The following is a 25,538-nucleotide window of genomic DNA, read 5'->3' as shown; positions in this document are numbered from 1 at the left end:
AGCCAGGTCTTTGGAGTGAAACTGAGAACTGTATCTTAAAAACTCAGGAGTATTTAACAACCTCTGTAAGCACAGCCAGCCAGTGTTTGCTATGTGCCCTGAGATGCATTTGCCCTACTCACAATTCTTTTTGCTCTACTTGGGATTACACTATTATGTATTACTATTATTATCAACATTTAAAAAGGCTGGTCGGTATTACCAATTTGTTGCTAATTTCTATGGATTCTTCCTCATTTTTCCTCAACTCAAATATCAGAATGCTATTTTTGAAGCCACTGAGAGGAATACATTACAAGTGCAGATTCCTGGAAGACACATGTTTGCAGAAGTCCCTGACAGCGCTGTTTGGCCCATCTGAGCATGGACTGTGAAAGGGCAAGAAACCATGAATGCATACTGAGCAAATTCCAGCAGTGATTCTGTGTCATCCCCAGGCAGTGACAAAGCTGGCAAATATCTTCATCTGCCTATAAGATATTAGGACCATTTCCAGTAGCTTATTATAGCAATATTATTTTTCCTGTGTTTTACAATATTACCACATGAAGCGAATTTCTCATCCTCAAGCCTCAGGCCTTGGATGTTTTGGAGAGGGTTGTTCTGCATTTTGTGTGTCTGAATCATCTGTGATGTGGATAACCTCACCTAAGACTTGCTTCACTGGAATCACTGCAATGAAAACTTTCAAGGTCCAGAGACTGGGTAGCTGGAGATAAAAGCAGTGTGTCATGTCCCTTGAGACCGTGCTTCTGCAGGGGATGGGCTATCCTCCTTGCAAAAAGATGAATCTTACGTCTCTGAAGGAGCCTGTGGTTGGCCAGGAGCTGATATCACAGGCTTAGCTCAGCTCCTTGCATAGCCACAAACGGTGCTGCCAAGGGAACGCTCTTGGGCACACATCAAAAAGGTTTCCAACAACTTGAAGTGTGCTCCCTTGCTTCAACAGCAGTCCATATCCTCAGGCTCACCATCTCCAGCCAGTTGTGCCTCTGTCTCCCACTCTGCTCTCTCTGACACCAGAGGTCTGCAGAGGAGGGTGCTTCTCCTGCGTGTCCCAGTCCAGTAGTGCATTTCTGAAGTGATTAGATGAGTAGCCAAGGTAAGTGTATAATAGATTTCCTTCTGTTTTCTCTGTCTCTGCCAACAATTACAACCATTGTATCTCAGAATATTCTGAGTTGGAAGAGACCACAAAGATCATCAGGTCCAACTCCTGGCTCTGCACAGGACCATCCCCAAGAATCACACCATGTACCTGAGAGCTTTGGCCAAACGCCTCTTGAATTCTGTCACGCTGGTGCTGCGACCACTTCCATGGGGAGTCTGTTCCAGTGACCAAACACCCTCTGGGTGAAGAAACTTTTTCTAATACCCAACCTAAACTTCCCCTGAAACAAGCTCAGGCCAGTCCCTTGGGTCCTGTCACCGGTCACCACAGAGATCAGCGTCTGCCTCTTTGCTTCCCCTCTTGAGGAAGCAGTTGACTGTGATGAGGTCTCTTCTTTTTGTTTTCTTGCTTTCTTCCCTGAACTGATTCTCTTCTTCAGTTCTCCCTGGCCCACACCTCTGTGAATTACGACCTTGCAGTTTTCTGAAAAAGGAATGAGTTATGTCACTGAACGGACTGTCTCCTTGCCAGGAGACATTCTTGAGGCACTTGACTCTATCCCAGCTGCTTTACCCCCCTGTTAACAAAAGCAGGGATGTATAAAGGCCCTGCTCAGCTCAGCTACTTGACTGTGGAGGAGCTTACTTGTCTTATACATGTCTTCTAAACATACACGAGGGTCTGTAAGTGTCTGAAGTTGGTGACAAGTCCAGGTCTTCTGTGGCATGATACTCAGCATGAAATAATACTTGCATGAAATAATAGGTCATAGCACACCTATGAAAGGGGCTGTATTAATTGAGGCTGGTTTTACGGAGCTGTAAAATGTGTATAATGTTTTGATTCTAAAATCAACAAATTGACATATTTTTATGGAAAACCTTGTCCTAGAAGCAGGTGATTTCACAGGAAATCAAGATGTGGTGCTGCAGTGTTCTCTACAGCAGAAACCACGTGTGGAAGGCAATTCCTAAGATTTGATATAGAACATCAGTGAGTTTGGATAAAAACTGTAATTAAGAACACCATGGTTAATGCTAGTAAAATAATGAGTGAAGAAGTGGATCATAATCTTTATATGTGGGGCTGAGTGACACTGTCTAAACTAGCATTTTAAACTTTTCAACTTGGCTGTAAAAAAATTCTAATTAAAAAATTACAATTAAGAAACCTAAGTGCCAGAAAGGATCAGAATTATATTGCTGATGTTTTCATAAAATCATATACTACTTGACAGGTTCAGTGGAAAAGGCAAATTACTTTACCTGGACTTCAATTCTTGTTCTTTTTCAGCATCTATCTAGATACTTTGCTGTAAGAGTCAAAAAATCTGATCACTCTGTATTGTTGTCAATGTAACTGAGTGAAATGCTTGGTTCATCTTTAATTTATTAGCAAACATAGCCCTAATTTTGAATCAGTTTAATTTTCAAGTAAAAATGCTTTGTAGCCATGTCTGTTCAACTTCCTCTGAGCTGATATCAAACTATTGTTACTTCAAACTACTTCTGGTTTTGTGCTGGCTTTTTGTACTTCAGACCATCATCTACTTTTTTGTCTATATTGGAAATTTCAAGGGGCCCTCCTGTTTTGATCTTAGTATGTTATCTGACACTGCATTGCACAATCTGCTCTCTGAGGCAAAAAAATTGCCTTGTTTACTTTTCTAGAACTGTTTTCAACTTCATATGGATAATCAGATGACCTCCCTGACTTTTTCCAGTGCTCTAAATAATATGTCACAGTATAATGAAAGAATAAATATTCTTTACAGTTTTTTTTTTATTTGCTGTACTGGTTTAATTGATGAAGCAGGGTTGATGTCTGCTTCTGCATTGAATTTGTGCAGCCTTTACTGTCTCAAACCATAATGTAGATAATGTGGGACAATGCCATACTTTAAGTGATTTTCCAGATGACTACATGGACTGACATGTAATTCAGATGAGTCCTCTGCTATTATATCCCTCCATATATGTGTTTTATGAAAGATCTTTAGTACATTATCAGTGGATAAAACAATTCAGAAATTTTCAATGGGATTCATATTTAGTGTCACAAATAATTTCTTTTTTTTTCTTTTGTCCCACGAGTTAATGATTTTATTGTCCTCTCAGTTAAATGCCAAAACACCCCCCAGAAACAAGCCAGTTTAGCTTCCTTATGCAAATGTGTTCAAACCTCCTTAAATCTGGAAAAAAGCTCCAAGATCTGATATAAGTGAGGTCTTTGGTTCATTTTTTGAGACATAATTCAGAAGGTTCACAGATGCACAATGCTGGTAAAAAAGAACACTCAAAGAGCAAGACTATTTCATTTTGGGGCAGAGGTTCAGGTCAGAGCCCATTCCACCCAAAATACTTCACCTCTGGCCTATGCACCAATAGGAGTGGTTTTACTTGGGAGAAATTATTACCTCTCTCACTGACAATGTGCTGGGGCAGGAGGAAACCCAGGTGCGTGTGACTGATGATACTTACGGCTTGTTTTGAGTGATGTCACTGCTTGCTCTGTGCACGAGTAGCAGGATTCTGATGTGCAGAAGTACTGAGTGTTCTCTTACTGCAAGGGAAACCAAACAGCCCCTTTACCTGCTGCTGTATGCTACTCTGTCCCTTTGCAGTCCTGGGCTAGTTTTGGCTCTGTATTAGAAATTCATTATAACCAAAATTTCATGCTGGTTCAAGAACATGTTTGCATACATTTTTGCCTCTATCTACCATATTGTAGGAGTTAATTTAGCATAAAGGTAGTCCTGAAAAGATCTGTTTTACTGCTGGCTGAACTGTGTATCTGCTCTTTTATCTTTAGGACTAGGGATATGTGGAAGTTCCACATATCCCAAAGCATATTCTGTCCAGGTGTGTGTAGAGTACAGCCTTCTCATAGCAGAGTAAGATTCTTACAGTATTGTTGAATGTGGTCACAGAAAATAGAACTCCAGTCTTATTTAAAGGGCTGCTATATAAGCTTTAATACTACTAATAATACCTTCCATTTTCAGACATGGTAATATTAGTTATGGGGTTCTGAGGACAGCCTTTTCATTACTGTGCAAAAAGAATGGTGGCAGTAATGGATGGGAAAGGTGGGGTAGCTCACACTGTGCAAAATAATTCAGATGAAAAACATCTGAGTGCTTCCCTACCGCCAGGAAGGATGCAACCTGAGATAGGAACATATGTGTGCTGATTTAGAATAACATTTCCTTCCTATGCTAGTCTCTATGAAAATGCAAACAGGTGTTACTAAGCTAGTGTTACATTCTGACAAAATCCCTTTCAACAACAGGCCAGGGCTTGCCCCAGCTCAGACGAAGGAGGCAGGAGAGACGGAAAATAACAAGTAAGCTCCTCCTAGAAGTGCAGTGCAGCTCACTCAGGTTTTAGGGATCATTGTCCTCCCTTGCTTCTCTCCTCTCCCCTCCATCCCTTGGGTAATGCAGCATCTGATCACAGGGAATGGAATGAGGCTTTGGGGTGTGTCAAGGGCTGGAAGCATGTGTGGCGGTGAAGCAGAGACAACAGGCTGGGGCTGTCAGCCTGACCCTGCTGCCAAGAAGAGATGCCAGGGAGTTCTCCCTTGGTTCATTTACCACCCACAGGGCCCAGCCTTGAGAGTTTGGGGCTGTCTTTTGTAATGCTCTTGCATCAGCCATTGAAGGAGAGAGGAAGAGAAGAGGGGCAGCACTTTGGGCTTGTCCAGCTGTGCACTGCCAAGAAGGAGAGGCAGTAGCTCAGCAGATGCTTGGCTTGTTGGGCTGGTTTTGCCTTGCATCAGGGTGGCACCTCTGTGCTCCATGGGGAACAGGCATGTGTGGCTCCAGACCTTCAGGGATACGTATTTTTCAGGAGAACATGCTGTCAAAAAGTAGAATACAATCCACCTGCCTTCTTTCCTAAGTCTTATTTCGGTAGAACAACAATACACAGCCACAAATGTATGATAAATACCCAAAATTTAGCCTGTAAGTCTAGTTTTTAAAATTTTTGCCTTCTGTTGCATGTGAGTTGGCTCTCAGCTACAACAAGGAAAATTCTGTCTGTAGGCTTCTGGTCTTCATCCTCACAAAATCAGTGTGGACACAGCCCCAAAACCTTTTCTATGCATCACATGGAATTATTCAACTCAGTAACAACCTGCATCCACAAATTCAATTGGTGAGGATTAAAAATTGGTAAAGGGTGGAAAACGTGTTGCCTTGTGCACAAGGGTGGTGGCTGGTCACGTAACTACTCTACACCTAGGCCACTTGAAATGTTCAAGACGGCTTAAAGACACCTGCTTCTGAAAAAATATTTCCACTGGAAAATTCTTATTGAGGTTTTTTAATTCTTATTGAGGTATTTTAGGGAAGGAAGAAATAGCATTACTATGCCAGATCTAAGAGTGTAAAAGGACCAAAAAGAGGGCCCCAGTACTGGTGAACATCAGACCCAATGGACTTAATACAGGTCTTTATTTACATAATTCAGCTGAGAACAGAATTTAGCCTTATTATTACATAAAAACTGACTGGAGTCTTGTATGAATGTCTGAACACTCAAGCCAATTTTCTTCTCATTATCTATAGCAAAATGAAAAGTTAATTAGTGCTTTAACAATTTGATTTGTTTTACTCTAATTGAAACTTTTTTCCTTGTAAGTGGAGAGAGAACAGCTGCCTAATTAGAGTCCACAATAATTCTCACACAGGTGTAATAAAGCAGGAAGATCAATAAAAATCTCTTCTTGCTAAACAGTTGCCACTTTGGAGATAGATTTAAGTGTGCAGAAATAAATCCTTTCCCTGGGGAGCACATGATATCACTCTTCTTGAGAAAAAAAACTTACTTGTTTAGCTTTTCAGTGGCCATGGTACTAATGAAGAGTATAGGCCAGCTTGTTAGGAAAGAGTTCTGCTGTTACTGAAAGATTGTATGAGTATATACTGAAGGTTTTATTTAAAATTAAATGCTGTAGGAAACTGTTACTTTTCCAAGATCTTCTAGATCTTGGAATCTGTGGAATCTTCCAGATCCACTTTTTATGAAGTGTGTTAAAGAAATTTTATTTTTAATATAGCCATGGAACAACTAGAAATACCTTAAATGTGTCAGACTGTTTGGCCCTGTCCTGAGCAGATGCTGGCTGCTCTGTGAATTTGGCTATTCTTGATGTGCATGGGTAGTGCAATGAGAGACACAGAATTATACCAAATTTGGAGGACCCATGGACTCCCTTGAAGACAGAGAAACCCTTCAAAAAGACCTTGACAAATTAAAGGGCTGAGTAATCACCAACTGAAAGAAGTGTAGCAATGACAAGTGCCCAATTCTGCACTGGGGATGGGGTGGCCCTGGATGTGCAGAATCCACTGGGGAATGAGATGCTGGAAAGCAGTGCCACAGAGAGGGACCTGGGGTCTTAGTTTGAAGCAAGCTGAACATGAGCCAGCAGTGCCCTGGCAGCCAGGAGGGCCACCTGTGTCCTGGGGACATCAGGCACAGCATCAGCCAGGCAAGGGAGGGGATTGTCCCGTTCTGCTCTGCTCTGGGGCAGCCTCACCTCGAGTGCTGGGGACAGCTCTGGGTGCCACAATAGCCTAATGTAAAGCTATAGAGTGCCCAAAGGAGGGCCACAAGGATGGTGAAGGGCCTCGAGGGGAAGCCTTGTGAGGAGCAGCTGAGGTCACACAGTCAGTTCAGCCCGGAGGACACTGAGGGGAGACCTCCATTGCAGTTACATCCTCCTTTTGAGGGGAAGAGCAGGAGCAGGCACTGATTTCCTCTGTGGTGACAGTGACAGCACCTGAGGGAATGGCCTGGAGTTGTGTCAGGGTAGGCTTAGGATGGATATCAGGAAAAGGCTCTTCACCCAGATGGTGGCTGAGCACTGGTAGAGGCTCCCCAGGACAGTGGCCACAGCCCCAAGCCTGACAGAGTTCAAGCAGCGTTTAGCCAATGTTCTCAGGCACATGGTGTGATTCTGCACAGGGTGTCCTCCCAGGGCCAAGAGCTGGACTTAGTGATTCTTGTGGGTTCCTTCTAATTCAGGATATTCTATGATTATCACAGAATCAAATAATTATTTTGATGGACCATCATCCTTCAGTAATTAACTCAATAAAAAGAGAAGAAAAATTGTATCATCACTTACTGTGCTGGACACCTCATCTGGAGGGCATAGTTAACACAAAAAGATGGCACAGATAATCTCTCAAAGGAGCATAACTGTTACATGTCCTTTCTTTTTAGTATTCTCAGCATGGATCCTTCATTTTTCTACCACAGTAAGGGGAAGAAAGCATAGAAGAAGCAAGTTTAATGAAAGAAAATGTTTGATTAAAAAACAAAGATTAATTTTCATTGGGCTACAGTCTCAGAGGTGGAGGCACTTCTTTTTACAGCCAGTTTTGGTGCCCTACCTACGACAGTGTGTCTTGGATGACATCAGCATAAACACACAGTTCACCATCTGCCAAATCCCTCCATTCCTAATGTACCTTCTGAAAGTATCTTCTTTGGAAAAGGCTATAGTATTTCTGGTAATGGCACTACAGTGTCTGAAAATGCAGTTTACCATAATGTTCCAGGTAATAAAGGCTTAGTTATAGTGAAAATCATGGAGAAATGCTATGAAATCCTCTACTCATGGCAAATGTGTTCTTCCTGCTTAATGCACTTACAATAAAGCACCATGATAATTGGGCCTTGAAAATTCCTAATTTTCTCAAAATTTTTAAAGTCCTAAAGTCAAATCCCAGATGATGTTTTATGGTACCATTTGTTAACATCTTTTCTTCTCTGAAAAGACAACCACAAAAGTGGCAGCTGATTTGAGCTAAGAGGTTAGTATTTCATTAATAAAACAAACATAATACTGTACATTGAATCCAAAAGTGTATTATTATTATTGAAATTACTTCATGCTATAAATAAGATTCACCCTGCATACAGTGCTGGTATACTTAACATTCTTATATGTCTCATCCAGAAATCCTTATTAACTGCTTCTGTATCTTTTTGCTTACTATTAGTTATCAACTGGAAAATCATTTAATGCTGCTTTGTTGCTAAAATGAAAGTTGTGGAAACTTCACAGAGGAGGTAATTATCAACCAGATTAAGTTACCTTAAAAGAAAGGAACAGGGAAAAGAAAGAAAGAGGATTCTGGTAGTCTGTACTTCAAGACAAATGAAAGATATATTCTGCTGCTCTGCTTTTTAATGCTTCACTGAAATCCCTAAGCAGTATGCTACTGGCCCTTTTGATGTTTGTTTGTAGATCACAGCAAATAGAAAATGCATGCATAATGAGAGTGATCAAGCCTCATTAGAACATTTAAGACTGTTGTAGACAGAGACTGTGGAATACCAGCTTTTGTCTTTGACTACAAGTGTCTCATGAATACTTGAAGAACTGAGTTGCATTGCTAGCACAGAAAAAAACCCCAAGTGCCTGCATTTGGTCCCCTCTTTGCCTTTTTTTCTTTTTCTAGTTATTGCTGCTAGTAATTATTTGTCTGAGAAGGAACATGTGGAGAAGCCAGTGTAAAGGAATTAATGTTTAGGTAATGTCTGTTGTGAGGCAGATGGACTCTTAATCCTTACGACTTATCACTCTTTTTCAGCCAGGATAGAGACGGTGGGATAATCTGCTCTAATGCTACTGGGTTCTTGGGTTGGTTGGTTTTTGCCACGCTGGATCAGAAGCAGTTGAAACACTGCTGGAGTCCCAGCATTGCAAACCCAGTACAATTCACATTGACAAGAATATGAAAAGGTGCTTGCTGCCTTTGTGCTGATGCTCTTTATCTTGTGAGTTCAGCTGGACTTCCACAGAATAAAATGACAGAAGTAAGCTGTGCTTTTTCCTGACGAATCCTATACAATCATTCTAGTCCCCAAATAAAGTGTTCATGTGTTTTGGGAAAGGAGGCCCAAACATCATTTTTCTACCATCACTTGTTAGAACATAATGAAAATGTGCTCATCTTGAGGGGAAATCTAAGAAATGAAAACAATGTGAAGTTTTATGTGAAGCATTCCAGTTGTAGCCCTATGGCAGAAGAATTTACAGGGATGAATCCTGGTCAACACAGAGCGTTTCTTCCTATTTATTTATGAAGTTTAAGTTCTGAGAATTAACTGTTCAGAGTTAAGGAGAATTTGAGAGTTAAACAGTAGGTCTAAAAGGACATTTTTTTGTTCCTCATACTATCTATCTTAATTTTAGTAAAGATTTTTAAGATTCATGTGTTTTATAATATTAGACATGAATAGAAAATGTGATGAGGCTCCATGAACAAAACCCTAGAGAAGAAAGGGTCCTTCTCCAACCTGTGACTTGATTGCTCTGGGTAATGCAAATTAAAGTTGACTGTGAACACAAAGATACCTTATCTGGTCTTCTGAGTACTGTGAAGTTGGTTCCTCATTTCTCTTGCAGATGTAAGTGGGTTTGCACTTAAAATTCTGCCTTTCCAGGACAAGCTGCAGTTATCTTCATAGTGAATGTTATCACTCCAGGTCTGCTGCACCTGGTAGGGATCAGAAAATCCCTTTGAATCCTGCCTAAAGGACAGTCAATGGACACAGAAAAATGACCTTCTATTGCTGCCCCCTAAGAATGGAGGGGAGAAAACAAGACCATGTGGCTGAGCTGAAAATATGAAGTTTCTGCAACTTCCCTTTCTCATCTATTACAAACCACAGTGTCCCCATCCACAGCCCACTGCAACCAGCTCATGTCTGCAAACTCTCTTCAGGTGACCTCCTTGACCACAACAGCTTTCCTCACTCTCATTGGGCTTATTCTTCTTCACTTCTTTTGATGCCATCCCCAGGTAACCTTGTGGTTTTCAGGAGGTACAGTGTAACACATTTTTTAATTCGCTTGGATGAATGCAGGAGAAACGTGCCATTAATGAAGCTTTACATGTAGTTAAGTCTGAAAGAACAGTTGATTTGGATCAATACTGACCATGCAAGTTTGCTGACCACACAAGTCTGTTCGGTGGCTGACGCGCAAGAGGGCAGGGATGCCACCCCAAGGGGCCTGGACAGCCTGGAGAGGTAGGCCTGTGCAAACTTATGCAAGTTCAGCAAGGCCAAATGGAAGGTCCTGCAGCTGGGTCAGGGCAATCCCAGACATGGATACAGGATGGTCAAAGAATGGATTGAGAGCCATCTGGGTGAGGAGGACTTGGTGTAAAGCTGCACAAGAAGCTCATCATGACCCAGCCATGGGCACTCCCAGCCCAGAGAGCCAAACATGTCCTGGGTTGCATCCAGAGCAGCGTGGGCAGCAGGGCCAGGGAGGGGATTCTGCCCCTCTGCTCTGCACCTGCAGTGGTCCGTCCAGCTTTGGACTCACCAAAATAAGAAGGATGTGCTTGATTTGACCAAGAGGAACATCACGAAGATCATCAGAGGGCTGGAGCACCTCCCCAGTGAAGAAGGGCTGAAAGTGTTGGGTTTGTTTAGCCTGAGGAGGCAAAAACTGTGGGAAGACCTTATAGCACTTTCCAGTACCCAAAGGAAGCTACAAGAGAGTTGAAGAAGGACTTTTTATATGGGCATGTAGTGACAGGATGAGAGGAAATGGCTTTAAACTGAGAGTAGGTTCAGATTATATATTAGGAAGAAATTCTTTGCTAAGAAGGTGATTAGGAACTGGAACAGGTTGCCCAGAGAAGTTGCTGCCCCATTCCTGGAAGTGCTCAAGGCCAGGCTGGATGGAAATTTGAGCAACCAGATCAAGTGAAAGGTGTCCCCACCCATGGCAGAGGGTTTTGCGCTGGATGTAAAGTCTCTTCCAACTCAAACCATATGATTCTATGATTATTAAACTGATGAGCTTGCAGGAAAAAATGCAGTCAAAGCACCATGGGGATAATAGGCTGAACAGAATTTCATTAATGGAATCTGGTATAAGAACTTTCAGTCATATTTTCTTCTTTCCATGTAGGCAGATGCATTATTATTACGTGGAACACCGCTTAATGTAATGTAATGCCAGTTTGCTGGGTTGTCACCTGCATACACATAGAGCTCTGTCACTCAGAGAAGCTGATGTAGTCTCTAGAAATATATGAAGAATTAAGATCAGGTACATGCTTCTTGAGATAAAGGTGAGAGAAAAACATGCTGAGAACAATGGGAACAAAGCCAATACCTTGTGTGATTGCTTTTGCCCTGCTCAGATGAAAAACTGGAAGAATCAGCAAATAGAAGGTGATACCAGTACTGGAAGGTATGTTCAGCTTACTTGTGTTTTATTTGTAGGAAGATAACTAAAACAATTTAGAAACATTCCTAACGCAGGGGCCAGAGTTTATCTCTATCACTTCGACCTGCGACAGGAGTGGGTCACACCCCAGGAGCAGGATGACCCGAGGTGTGACTAGAGCACTCGCTCTCCGGCTTTTTGGCTGTCAGTCTGCACTCTGAGGACACAAGGATGAGAGGGAGGTCTTTTGCATGGGATAATAGAGGATTTATTGCTCTGGGGAATGTTGGGGGCAAGAGACAGAAAATGCGAGCCTGCAACAGCTGAAATAGGGAGGCGATTCAAAGGGAGGGTACAAAGCATCAGCTAATCAGAGATATCCTGGGGAGGGTAAAAGGCAGGGTTCACAAAATCATCCTCCCATGAGGGAGGTAGTGGGGGGGAAATTGGGTCACATAGACTAATGAAATATTAGGATTTAGGGGATTTCCAACGTGGAATTCCAAGCATGTGGAGGGGATAAGGTAGGATTGACAGGGAACTCAGGGTAGATTGACAACATGGGGTGGGAGGGTCTGGGCAGGGCAATCATTTGGACCAAGCCACCAGCTTGGGCAGTAACAGAAGATTAACAAGAAACACCTGCAACACATTCCTTCTCAGGAAAAAAGTGGATCAGGAGAGACTTGTCAGAAAGAAGAAACCATGAACTCTTGGGTGCAGGCACCCAAATACGCAGCTTGCACTCATAACAAGGCTCAAACATTTGGGCTGCCTTTCCTCTGCCTTGGAAGTTAACAAGCTTATAGCATAAACAATCAGCCTCAGCAGATTATATGTTTAAAAGGCTGAAAATTAATAACTTAAATGGTAACACCATAATCTCAGGATTTACCAAAATACCATAAATTAGTGGGATAATTTCACTGCAGAAATTGCAGAATCATTAATGGCACACTTTACTCAGCAAACCAGATGAACAAAAATTATTAGCCTCAGCTTCTGAAGGGAAAGCCTAAATGATCACTTTTTCAATCACCTTCACTTTGATAGTTTGAGAATGGACTAAAAAAAATTTGATAGAGACAGGCTTCTCAAAAATACTTAGGTGTATAGAAGCCTTGTGGGAAACTGAAAATTTGCTTTAGGAGAATTTTTAACTGTTTTCTCCACTAACAGCAGAGAAGAAGTGAACCTCAACCACTACCTTTTTGGCTGTCTAGCCATGAGGTGTCATCATCTAGGTAACCTCAAACCGCATAGTGTTATTTTGATAGTAGAGAGAGTGAAGTAGGTGTTTCAGGGATGCAGGATGTTCTAGGTAAAGAGTAGAGAGAAAGTAAGTTAATATTGTTAATACATTGCAGAGGTATGGGGCACAAGTCCATACCAAATCAGGTTTATTTCTTCGTTCTACTGAATTTCTTTTAAATGCAAAATACTAGGTATCAGAAGCAAAATAACAGTTCCTCAGATGGTGCTCCAGTTGTAAGGCACTATATATAATGTGGAATGTCTGTAGCTTTTAGGCTTTACCAGCACAGGTTTTTCTCACATTGTTATGTGTGAGCAGAAGTTACTATTTCACAATATACTGCCAAGTGTTAACCTTTCTCAGAGTAGAAAAAGCAGTTTTAGGGAAGAATAATTTCTACGGAAAGCTGGGCATGTATCTTGGAGAAAAAAACAACTAATACATATTTTGTTATGCTTATCCAGCTGAGGGGCACAGTTAACCTTGAATATAGGTGATCAAAGGCAAGATATTTCTTGTGGCAATGGTGTTCTCTTTCTCCAGAGGACTGAGTGCTACAGATCCCCATCTCCCAGATCTTTGGAGAAAGAACCCAGCTACAGCCTCTAGTCACTGCTGTCTGCCCTTGCTCTGAAGGGAGCCTGGCAGCCTAAACAGACTCTGAAAAAAAACCTGAACAGCCTGCTAGGTTTATAATTGAGCAGGGATGGTTGGAGGCTTAAGCTTCTGTCTCTCCAAAAATGTCACATGCTTCATGTCATTCTTGTGGAGTGAATAAATCTTTTATTGTCAAGAATTCTGTGTAAGATTTGGATATTCTGACATTCTTTCCTGTTAATTTTTAAGAGCTTTAATATGGTTTGACCATTTCCAACACACAGACAAAGTTCTATATGAGTAAGGAGGCTACTTTGCTGAGGCACCAGAGCAGTGGCTAACACTTAATACTTCTGGCTGGGCAACCTGGTAGCAAAGACCTGCACAGATCTAGAGGTTCTTTATTTTTGCCAGTTTTATGATGTTCTTGTCATGAAATATCAAACTGCTTTTATTCATGCTTGTAAGATTTAATTTTCAGATACAACTTACCTGGCTGGGTTAGGTGGTCCAGCATATGGACTTAGATTTGAAGCAGGCTTGGATTACAGTTTTGAAACTTACCCCAAACTGTGTCTTGAGAGTGACAGGTGGGGACTGGCATTCAGATTCAGTGGTATTTACCAAAGCTACACAAATATAAGTTCTTCTTTATACCAGGACTAAATACCAATGGTTTTCATATTTTTTAAGGAGATGGCTTTCTGAAAAGAAATGGTGATGTCAGTACTCTGTTGATATGTGAGGAAACTCAGCACTACATCTTGTGCTCACATCTGGCCTTTGAAGTGTGTACATGCACTGTATTCACTCATCTTCATTGATTATTCCAGCCTTTTACATTCCAGCCCCGAAAGAATTCTCAGTCTTGGTTGTGGTGTGTTTTTAATTTAATGGTTTATCTATTATACCCTATGTTAATAGTGTAGTCCCAGTTGCCAATCCACCTTGATACCTGCTCCTTGTTCCCGAATGTTCCCTGTCCCTCCTCCCCTCAGATGTCAATCCTCCCTTGTGCCAACCCCCCGCTTGGACAACCTTGTGGGAAATCCCCTAAACCTCCACGCCCCATTGGTCCATGTGACCTATTCTCCTCCCCATGTCTTCCCCATTGGTTGACATGTGAAACCCCGCCTTATACTCCTCCCCAGGATACCCCTCATTGGTTGAAGAGTTGCATCCGCCCTTTGAACCTCCTTTGTGTATAAGTTGCTGCACCCCCTGTGTCCTTTGTCTTCTGTCCCTGGACCTTCCCAGGAGTCAAACTTTCTTTGGAACCCATCCAAAAGACCTCCTCCTCGTCCTTACCTCCACTTGCACTTGATGACCAAACTGTGCCATAGAGCATCTAAAATGCATCACCCTGCTTCTGAGGTGTGTCCCACTCCTGGCGAGGTGCTGTGGAAGAGCTAGCTGGCTCTGGCACCACATGAAGTCTTCACTATTTCTGCAAGAGAAAACTGAGTCTGTCCTACCAGTTTTAGAAAGTGCTGTCCCACCTGGCTCTTGAGCCCGAACACCTGAGAATTCAAATTCCTTTAATCTCTTTGCTGTAAATCCCACCCTCTCACTTACAGCTCTGCTCTGCAAAACTCAGGCATGTATACCAGTTACAAAATAAGATATAGAAAATAGTCTGTCCTAACTTCCCTCCTTCTGTCTAGGAAGTCAGCACCTGCTAGAAGCTTCTACCATGTCCAACAGCACCAATCTCTGATGGCTCTGAAGATGGACATGCTGCTGGTCCAGTTAGAGAGGCTGGTAACGCCTCTGTGATGACATATTTAAGAAGAAAATCAAAATTGTGCAGGCGCAGTTTTTTTCTGGGCTGGTCATGAGCTGTGGCCACGACATCTCAGTGTGTCCTGCAGCAAGCTTGCCTGCCTGGCTGCCCCTGGCCAGCCACACCACAGGTGATAAGGGCAGGGCTGGCCGTGGTGGCTTCTCCTTCCCGGCACCCCACATGAAGAGAGATGTTAAATAGCACCAGCACCGCCACAGCCACAACTGTCTGTGCAATGGCAAACGTGACAGATGAGTCCCCAACGTGGAACCTAGACGAGATCAACCTCCTGGTACTGCAGGATCCTGCAGGAATCTGAATTCATGGACTTTGTTGACAATGGTACCTACAAGCAGCAGATTTTTCTTCAAATCAGAGAAGAGGAGGAAGTGAGGACATGTGAGAGAATACAACATGGTGATGTCAGGGTCAGCAGAAAAAAAGAGTGGGAGGAAGTGCTCCAAGCATCAGAGCTGAGATGAGGACTGTGGTGAAACAAACTGTCCCCTGTAATGCACAAAGTCCACGGGGGATGCAGAGATCCACTCACAGCCCGTGGGAAAAGTGCTCACATCGGAGCGAGTGGGTGCTGGAGGGGCTGTGATCCATGGGGAGACCTGAACAGAGAAAGAGGACCCCTGCTGCTAGAGAGGGAGAGGGCTCCTGCTTCCAAACTAGAGCAGCCTATCCTTAGAGGACTGCAGTCTCTGGATGAGTGACCCAAGCAAGCAGTTTTGGGAAGACTGTTTGCCTGTGGGAGAGACCCTAGAGAAAAGATTCCTCTTCCTGAGTGAACAGAAGATCTTGAGTGATGAACTGACCAAAACCCCCATGCCCTGTCTTCCTGTGCTGTTAGGAAGGAGGGAGGGGCTGGGGGGGGAAAAGGTGTTTTAAAGGCTTATTTTACTTCTCATTATCTTCCTCTTGAGTTTGATAATAATAAATCCACTGTTTACCTTTAAATTTGAACCTGTTTTTCTCTTAGAGTATTTTTTTTCTCCCAAGCCTTATCCCAAATCATGAGCCCTTCATTAATGTTTTTTTCCCCCTCTCCTCCACCCAAATATAACAGAAGAGGGAGAATAAATTACTTTCATGGCTGTCTGGCATTTGGCCACAACACTAATTCTGAATGGCAGCACTCACCAACTGACAACAGAAAAGCCCTCATGTCTTGCTCATGTGCATTCTTTGTATCCTTAAAAAATGCAGTATCTCCTGAACTTTTAAATAAGAAATGACCTAATTCCTTTTAATGGGGTCATTAAAAACTCTGATGTTCCAGGTATAAATTCCTGTTACTACTGTGCACCTTAATTTACTATTCATATGTGAATCCTTTTGGGTTTCCAATTACTATCCAGCATCAGAACTGACTCCTGGAATTATTCCCACAGGTCTGACTTTGCAAAGGACACTACAGTTTACACCTTAGTTCCCTAATTAAAGACACAGTGCGCAATAAACCTTTAACAACTAGCAATTGGAAGTTAAGTTAGTCTCACCAAATCCCTGTTGACATGGGTTTTGTTGCTTAATACCTGACCACAAGAGGGTAATGTGAGGTGTGCAGAATGAGTATTGAGGTCACATGCTAGTGAGGATGAACCAGCAGGAACTGACTGAAAAACACCCTTGTGTCGACAGTGCCATGACAAACAATTTGTTGCAACCCAGTGCACAACATCTGAAACACTACAGGTTACTGTAATTCCATCTGCCAGCTGGGACATGAAATATCAGGTGAGATTGGTGAGGGAAGGAGAGATGGGTTTCAAGGAACTTGTCACCCATCTCCCTGTGCTTCTCTACTCTCTGCAAATGCAAATTAGCCATAAAAGAGCTTTTGTCATTTTAGTCAAACTCCTGGCCATGATGGTATTCCAAGGGCAGAAATTTGGTTCTAGTTGTTTGGGGTTTTTTCCCCTGCAGATTTTCTTCTTAAAAGAAAAAAGAGCATAACCAGGTTTATAATTTCTTTTATTACAGCAAAGCAAAATGTTTTTATAACAATGCTTGTTCTGCCCTGAATTTATAGCATTCTCTTATCAAAGTGTGGATCTCTAAAAAAAAGATACAGAGTTTCACAGATGTCCCAGCCGATGACACAAGCACTGTAAGAGTGACAGTAAGAATGGCTGCAGTTAAAAAGGGGTATTGAGCAAGAGTCTCATTTAAGGTTGTTGTGCTTTGATGAAATGTGCTCTTCATTCTGTCAAGTAGGAAAAAATTTTACGTGCAGCTATATCAGAACTGCTATCTTACTTTTACTACTTTGAGCAGGAGCTTTCAAAAATTTTAAATTATTTAATTACCATTATTAAATTATTAATTTATTAATATTATTTAATTATTTAATTATCATTAAATGTCAAGGTCAAGGTAAAACAATATTAATTATAAACAACCTGTAATGTTGATGCTTCACCTACTTTGCATCAATCCCTTTACCTCCCACTGTTATGTTTGTCATGATAAAAAGACAACCTAAGAAGGGCTGTGCTATCTCAAAAGGAGGGTGCATTGAGCCATCAGTTCATCTCCACTACTTGCCATTAGCAGTTGTCCAGGAAATAATAAGAGCAATACAAGCATATCTCACTGCCATGTCTCCAAGACTCTCCCATCCTTCGCTTATTTTCAGATGTGATTTTCTGAGTGACCTTCTGTGTTCTCAACATCAATACCATCTTCCTCTGATGGAACAGAATGGGGTTTTTATTCACAGTTTCCTTTGGAAAGCAGCTTTACACACCAAATTCCTACTGATCAAAAGAATCTCCTTTTGTTTGTTTTAAACTTGATTCCTTCGGTAGTCTGTGGTTTCTGTACTGAAATAATTTTGTCCTTATTTCCAAGGAGTCTGTATAATGGGTCTAGGCAAGACTTTCCTTAGAGGAGCTCTCACAGTGCTCTGCTTTGCACTGGTAGCTTCAAGGGTGTTGATAAAGCAGTGTTTTGGCCTCTGCTGAGCAGCACTGGCACAGCATCAGCACTGTCTCTCCAAGATTCTGTTTCCTGTCAGGAGTTTGGGAGTGGGCAGGATTCTGGGAGGGTATGTAACTAGGACAGCTGACTGAAACTGGCCAATGGACATTCCATACCATATGACATCAGCTCAGATATAAAAGCTAAGTAAAGGAGGAGGAAGAGGGAGGCAAGGAGGAATATTTGCCTTCTGGAGCTTGCTGAAGCCCTGCTTCCCAGGAAGTGGCCAGACATGGCTTGCTGTTGGGAAGTAAAGAATGCTTTTTTTCTCTTCACTTGTGTATTTTAGTAAACTGTCTTATCTCAACCTACAAGTTCTTTTCCATCTTATTTTATCTCTCCTGTCCAGCTGAAAAGGAGGAGGGATAGATCAGCTTGGTGGGCACCTGGCATTCAGCCAAAGCCAACCCACCACAGTCTAATAATGTGTCTGTCAAGGGTCTGACATAACATTTCCTGGTTCTTGTACAAGATCTTGTATCCCTTTTATAAAGACTTTCACACCAATAGTGTATGTCCCAGCTGCTGCAAGCATGGCATTGCTACACCTGGAACTAAAACTAACAGCAGGGCAACAGAAGGTAACACCAAACCAAAAATTCTAGCCTTGACACCTGCTAGAATTCCAACAGATACTGGTAAGTTTCAGAGAAAGGGCATGGTTTGTCTCTTCATTCCCCTGTGTCCCAGACTGATCACAAGGACTGCAGTGCACTGGCATCATCCTCCCCTGACACTAAAAACCTGCACAAATCTAGCAGGGAGAAGTCTGCCATTAGGCCGATTAACTCACTAGCTTCAATCTTAAACACTCTCATCAGATGCCAGAGGTGACTTTTATTTCAGCACCTAATCACTGTAAAGAGAAGTACAGCACTACAGCATGTAAAACACCAAAATGCTTTTTATTCTTTAAACCCCAGGAATGAGGCTCTGTAATGAAATTCAGAGGTAAAATGACAAACAGAAATGAAAATACTACATCTCCAGATGGCAGTAAAGTTCATTCGATCTGAGCACCTTAGGCTCAAAATGAAAAAGCGAAGATGGATAAATCAAAAGATCACTGCAATTCTCTCTTTACTTCAGAGAGGCTATTCATTAAAAAGTGAAACAATACATCTTTAAGAGCAGAAATAACAAAATAGTCACAAGCACGACAGGCATGAGCCGAGTAAGGAATAAATGCAAGAGAATTATGCCAAAATATCCACTTTGTGTTGTTGTGTGTTGTGAATTTGCAGCAAGATTAATTGGAAGAACGCTCACAGAAGCATTGCAGTAAGTCTTAGGCTGAGCTGAGTGATAGTGGCCACCAATGTCTGTGCACCTGCAGTGTTTTTGCTCCTTACATTTTTTCCTATCTGTGCTTGGTGGATTGAAAACCTCTTTTATATAGAGACCTTCAAATACAAACACCAGAGGACACAACAGAAATACGTAGCTAGTGTGTGAAATATGCAAGGACTGTGTCTCTGAAGCACTGAACTGCTTGCAAGAGTACCAGGTACTGGGAACTGATATGGGCAGAAAGTCATTGTGTGGTACTGGAAAAAGAGAAGGAGAAAACATTTTATACACCGTCAACCCTAGGTCTACAGGTCCAGGGAGGCCTGGAAAGACCTTGTAGTGTCCTGTTGTAGTGGGGTTCCAATATCCAATTCTGTTTGACAAGCTGATGGGGGGCAAATTCCCAGACAGAAAACAGAAGGGGAAAACATCATTATTCTTCTTCTGGGCCCAGTGTGGATGCAACTTCTCACATGTCTGCATGATCCAGCTGAACAAGCACATCAGGGTATTGGTAGGGACTGAGGTTATCCTGACATCCTTGGAGGAACACTGCTCTTGCAGACTCAAGAGACCACCACTGAGCTGGGCTCCAGGAGCACTGGAGGGCTGCTATCAGATGCTGTGTGTCAATGGACCACCACAACTACACTCACAGGCATCCTGCAGCTCCAGCCCATCTGCCAGCAGTGCCACTGCCAGCTCGGGGAGCCTCCCTCCTCCCAGAGCTCAGAGCCTGGGCTAGGCTATGCCTCACTGCTCTGGGTCCTCTGCCTGCCTTGGTCCTGACCCTCAGCCAGGAAGAAAAGGCATAATTGACAACTCACAGTGCCTTGTTCCAGTGTGCAGCCAGCAGCACAGCGTCACAGGTGCTGCAGTGTTCCTCATATCCCAGGCAGGAGAAGAGAGACCCTGTATGCAGAAATAGGCTTATCCTTGTTGAAAAGGCCAAACACAAAACAGCTCCTAGGGACTAACAAGGAGTCACCTACCTGCTGGCCACCCAAGACAGTAAATGATGTCACTTTTTCTTTAGAAGCCAGAAGAAATCTATTGTCTGAGGTGCCCTGCGAAATGAGCATTTATGTGTTACTGACTGAAGTAAAGTTGGCTGTGCACGCTACTTTGCTGAGGGGTTGGGCAATCTGAATAATCTGCTGTGTTATTCAGAATCGAGGTCATAACTGCACATGGCTTGACAACTAATCCGTGGTTCATCCTATGAGTGCTGTTCTGCAGCAGCTGAACGGAGATCCTAGACAAGAGTTTGCTAACTGCCCACCAGAAATTGTTGAGTGATAACACATGCAGTTCCCCACATTTATGCAGATACTCAGATTTATCTGACAGTTTCATACCTAGAAGCTCGATACACAGTAATTAAGACTAAAAATGTTTTGACAGTCAAAACCAACGGCTATATAAATTAGAATGCTGTAAAAAGCAATGTTTTCGAAAAAATACAGATCTATAGATAAATCAGAATCTGCAACAGAGAATAATTTAATTCAAGACTATTAATGTAAAAATGCTCTTAAATACAGGCTCAGATTCTGACTTGGAGAAGAGTAATCTTCAGAACTACAGCCAAGGGAAACTGTGAGAGATTAAAGAGGAAAAAAAATCTTCTTGCTAAAGAAGGAGTGAAAGAAATTGCCAACCAAGGTCTTAGATTCCCACCCAGGGCCATGCAGCTCTGTGGTATTTCTGTGTGGGCACAATCCAAAGTTACTTGTTTTTGATGAGGCTCTTTGACCCAGAGATGAAATACCTCACTTGGTCCCACATCCTGTTGCACACATGCTACTGATCAAAATGTCAGGGATCATGCCTAAAGGTATGGAAGAGGATGCTGCCACTCAATTTTACTCTGTCTTTCTCCAAGATAAATCGAGTAGTTGTTGATAGCATGCGTTATTCTTAAGAAATAAAACCACACAGCAATGCTAGACTGTGCCTAGTTTGTGCCATGTAGTGTTTTCTCCAGTATACCTCATGATGATGAAGTAACAATGTTCAGTAGTAATGACAGTCATGGGATACCTTTTATATAATAACAATATGAACAATGTATTTAGACAGTCCTCACAATTCTTCCTTGTACTCTGAAGGAGAAAAATTGTTCTACTTCACTCCCCAGCAACACATCCTCCTAGAAGCTGGATCTGCAACTGAAACATCTGCAAGTTTTACATGTGGGCTCAAACCTGCCATTGGTTTTCTATATTGAAATACTGTGTAGGGGCTAAGATGAGTGTGGAAAAGACTAGAATGCAAGAAAACCCTCTTACTGGGTCTTGACTGTGCCATGAAGACCTAAAAGCTACATCTACAAGTCTGCACGTTCTTACCTCTAGGGACAGGAATGAACATTGTTGGTCACCATATCTGTGCAAAATTTCAGACACACATAATACACATAACACTGTGGCTTTTTAAAAAAATCTCTGTCAAATACCCGCTGTCCTTAATTTCAAAGGAAAATCACATAAAGTGTAATAGATCTTTACCACTAAGATCAAATGCCACTAAATCACCTGTAGCAATTTCAGAGTCATTGTTTAAACCACTGTTCAAATAATTTAAAGATTGAATTTCAAATGGAGCACCATTAAACTACAAGACCCCCACCTGCATAATGTTCTTCCAGAAATGCCTCTTCCCATTTACAAAGTACTTCTATTTAGCAAAAGTTAAAAAAAACCAACAAACCAACAACAACAACCCCCCAAAAAACCCCAAAAATAAACAACCTAGTTTTTGATTCTGTAGATATGGTTTACACACACCCCAGAAAGTGAGAATATGCACGCATCCCAGAAAGAGAGAGACTGCCATTTCAGGCTGCATAAAGTTAATAATGGGCTGATAATTCACTTGGCATTGAAAAATGTGTATTTATAAGCAACCCAAATGACTGAAAATAAAAGAGTGTTGAGTAGCAAAGCATGTGAAATAGGCATAATGATAAGAGAAATGAAATTACACCTCCTACAATGAAAAAAATAAATCAATGTTTTTTGCTAATGGATGGGTGATTGCTGCTATGTTGCCATGGAAGATTTTCCTTTAACCTGGCAAGATAAATGGAAAAAAATTATTCCATGTATCTGCCATCTGACTTTTTTTTTTTTTTTAGTGCAGTTTTCTAAAGCATTTTAAATACATTTAAGAGTCTCTAAATGCAAAGAGATTTCCAGAATAGATTCTGAAAAATCCTGCTAGAAGGAGTAGCCATTTCTATGCAAGTAACCAGCCCTGAGGCTGAAGTAACAACAAACTAGAAGACAAACCCCAGAGCAGATTGTTTGCCGAAGAATTCACTAGTAGGTATGTGATGCACTAGTTGTATCAGTGAGAGTAAAGGGATTTTAAAAGGTCTTTAAAAGGAGCATCTGCAAATCTCATGGGAACTGGAAAAAAAGTGGGTGTTTAGCATTTCTGAAAACTGGGTCATTTCTACTTAACCATGATGACTGTGGAAGGTTTACTTTTACTTACTACAGGACACATTAAACCCTGAAACCTGTGCCTATTACAGACTGATCTGCATAATCATGGTACATAAATTTTATTACATATCTGTGAAACAGAGTTTCATCTTAAACCTTAGCTTAGAGTTCAAAATCACTTCCTTTGAACTCATACAATTTAACTGTGAACAGAATAACTGCTTGGACTAGTCCTGGTCTACTGAGAAACGTAAATTGTGCCATTTCTTCCTTTGACCTCATACTGGCCCAGAGGCTAAGAGTGCTCACATCTAGAGCGTTAAATTAGACACAAGACTTCCTCGTGTGGAAGATTTTCCTCCTGGGCAACAGATAGAAAGCAGAGGTTTCTGCCATAACTAGGAACTTTTATTTGCCTTGCCTTAACATTCCTTTCCTTGCCCTTCCTCACCTTGCCTTGCCTTTGTCTTGCCCCACTACATTTTGGTTCTCTTCTGCAAACATCATATATAGCACCCCTGAGGTTACTGTTAGGATAGGTTGGTACCTTTCTGCTGTCTGCATCTCAGATGCAGCAGAAAATAGTGACTGGACTTCAGCTGGACTCCTGGTAGCTCCACTGACTTAGCAGGGAAGGGTAAGTGCTGATGCTGGCTCAGTAAGAGGGACCTTGAAACACTCAAGGGTAAGCTTCCCTACCAGTGAGCTACTGAAGAGTCCTATTTCAAGTTTTTCTGTTTTCTCCTTGGAAACTAAGAGGGGAAGTTTCACAGGACGCATGAACTATGTCTGCAGCTCCCAGTGGTGGCTGAGTCCTCCAGAGCAACATGGGTCTCTCCAGGAGGCTGGTTCTGACAAGGCACAGCAGTGCCTTCAGATGGTCCCGGTACCAAGCAGTGGGTCTAATTCTGGCTGTCACACAGGTGAAAGCAGGTGACTGAGCAAATAGCAGGGCCATCACCAGCACACAGGAGCCAGCAGGGACCAAAGCCTTACGGTACCTAAAGGGCTCTGAAGCACTTTGAATGAGGGCACCACATGGCCCAAACTTTGTCACGTTGGCTCCACCTGTGGAGCCACACGTGCCTACTGTGTGTCCCAGAGTGTTCTTCGGTTCCTGAGCCACATCGTGCCATTAGTGTGCAAATATTTGTGAGGGGGGATTGTTTGCACAATGCATTCTACAGTATCTATATGTTATTGAAAGAATTGAAATTGAGGTGGCATGGGTGGGGGGAAGTTAATTATATTGTTAGTAAATAGCTACTAATATTTTCATTATAGTCACTTAAACTCAGTACTTATGTGTCTTTTCTACCTCCCACATCGGTTCTGATTCTCTCTATTTCATTGTAAATGTATACAACACTCTGAGACAAGGCAGTTTTTTCATCTTTGACAGGAAGACATTAGAAAGATTGTTGGTATTTTAGAGTGTCATTTTGTTCTTATTAACATAAAATAAAAATTGGTTTGCTGCATGGAGTTTTCAGATCTCGCCAGTATTAAATAAGGGCTCTGCATATGGACTGCTGCAACTTTTCAAGTGTCTTCCAGTTCACAATCAGTACTCGGAGACCACATCTTTTCAAGTTTGGAGAGTAGGGGAGGCTATATTGTAACTGCACATGGAAGCTTCATTTTGCAACAATGCATTTATGCATAATACTGAAAATTGAGAGAGGAAAAAAAAGACAGTCTTTGTAGCAGAGAACTTAAAACATCCTGCCATAGTGATGGCAGAAAGACAGCAGGAGCAATGAGATACTAGACAGCCTGAAGAAGCAATGCCAGGGAGCCTGGCAAATTATTCCAGTTCTTTTTTTATGTGTTTTCTAGAACATAATTTGTTTGCTCACCAAAAATAAAAACAACAACAACAAAAACAAACAAACCCAAAACCCCAAAGATGACTTAATGTTATGCTTCAAAGACCTTCCTCAGAACTTTGCAGGCAAGTTGGTCAGGAGAAATCAGCCTTTGCCTTTTTATGAAGGATTAAACAAGCAGGGGTGTCTGAAAACATTTTTCTGTTCACTGAAAGATGAAGAGAAGAGTAAGATGAAAGTAAAATGAAGAGGAGAGTAAGATACTATTGAATAGTTGCCCTTCAAACCATGAACCCTTGAAATAAATCTCTTTTTGCTCTCCACTCTAGCAAAGAGTGACTAGGGAATAACCTCCAGGGAATGAGGCTTTCTGCTCTGTGATAATGAGTGGAGAGAGAAGATTGGTCACAGCTCTCAGCAGCCCATTGTCTGTGGCTCTGTATGACACTGGTGGCGACCCACAGATGGCCTTGGAGGGTACCATGAAATCAGCCCCAAGCATGTGTCTTCCAGGGAGCTTCCAGTGCCTCCCTACAACTGCTGCTTTGAGGTGTGGCCAGACCCATTGCCCACACTTTTACTGGTCTTGGGAATATGGGTTTGGACCAAACTAGCAGGATTATTAATATTGCAATACTCAGCTCAGATGATACTTTATAATAAGTATCATCTAAGTGCTCATCTTCAGAAATCAGGCCTCTGGGGATGTTTCAGACTGAGCAAGACAGAAATACAAGTTATTTCAGAACGCTTTTGCCACTGCAAAAATCCTGGCCAGGCACTTCAAAATGCTAACTCTTCATCCTCACTTGTAACTTTTCCATTAAATCAAAAATCTTGAAGATTTCCACTTTCTGCTAGTTAAAAGCAGTGTGACGGGGAAGATTTGTGTGTGTGTATTTAGAAACCATGTGAGCTTTTACACCTGCATGCAAAACAAAATAAATATATTTTGCTACTACTTTGAACTATCTAGCCACTTCTATTAAAAGTGGCATGCAAATAGCTATCTCTTGTGTGC

At 42.0% G+C, this 25,538-nt stretch overlaps 1 protein-coding gene across 2 annotated transcripts in view; it reads right to left on the bottom strand.

Moving 5' to 3' along the window:
- The window catches only part of LOC111940759 (uncharacterized), a 110,208-nt gene that overhangs the window by 9,224 nt on the left and 75,446 nt on the right, over nt 1–25,538 (bottom strand). For both annotated transcript variants that reach the window (XR_015280963.1, XM_086869064.1), the window contains 4 exons: nt 20,069–20,148; nt 14,484–14,622; nt 13,740–13,879; nt 7,250–7,374 (listed from right to left, as the gene is read on the bottom strand). Coding sequence is in view for 1 of the 2 variants with exons in the window: in XM_086869064.1 (XP_086725190.1) it covers nt 13,838–13,879; nt 14,484–14,622; nt 20,069–20,148 (261 nt within the window). In the remaining variant the exon portion in view is untranslated. The remainder of the gene's footprint in view (nt 1–7,249; nt 7,375–13,739; nt 13,880–14,483; nt 14,623–20,068; nt 20,149–25,538) is intronic.

The sequence above is a fragment of the Cyanistes caeruleus genome, chromosome Z, assembly GCF_971803275.1.
Source record: "Cyanistes caeruleus chromosome Z, bCyaCae1.hap1.1, whole genome shotgun sequence".
Taxonomy (NCBI): Eukaryota; Metazoa; Chordata; class Aves; order Passeriformes; family Paridae; genus Cyanistes; species Cyanistes caeruleus.
Note: the sequence above shows the minus strand (reverse complement) of the source record. Positions and strands in the feature narration are given on the sequence as shown.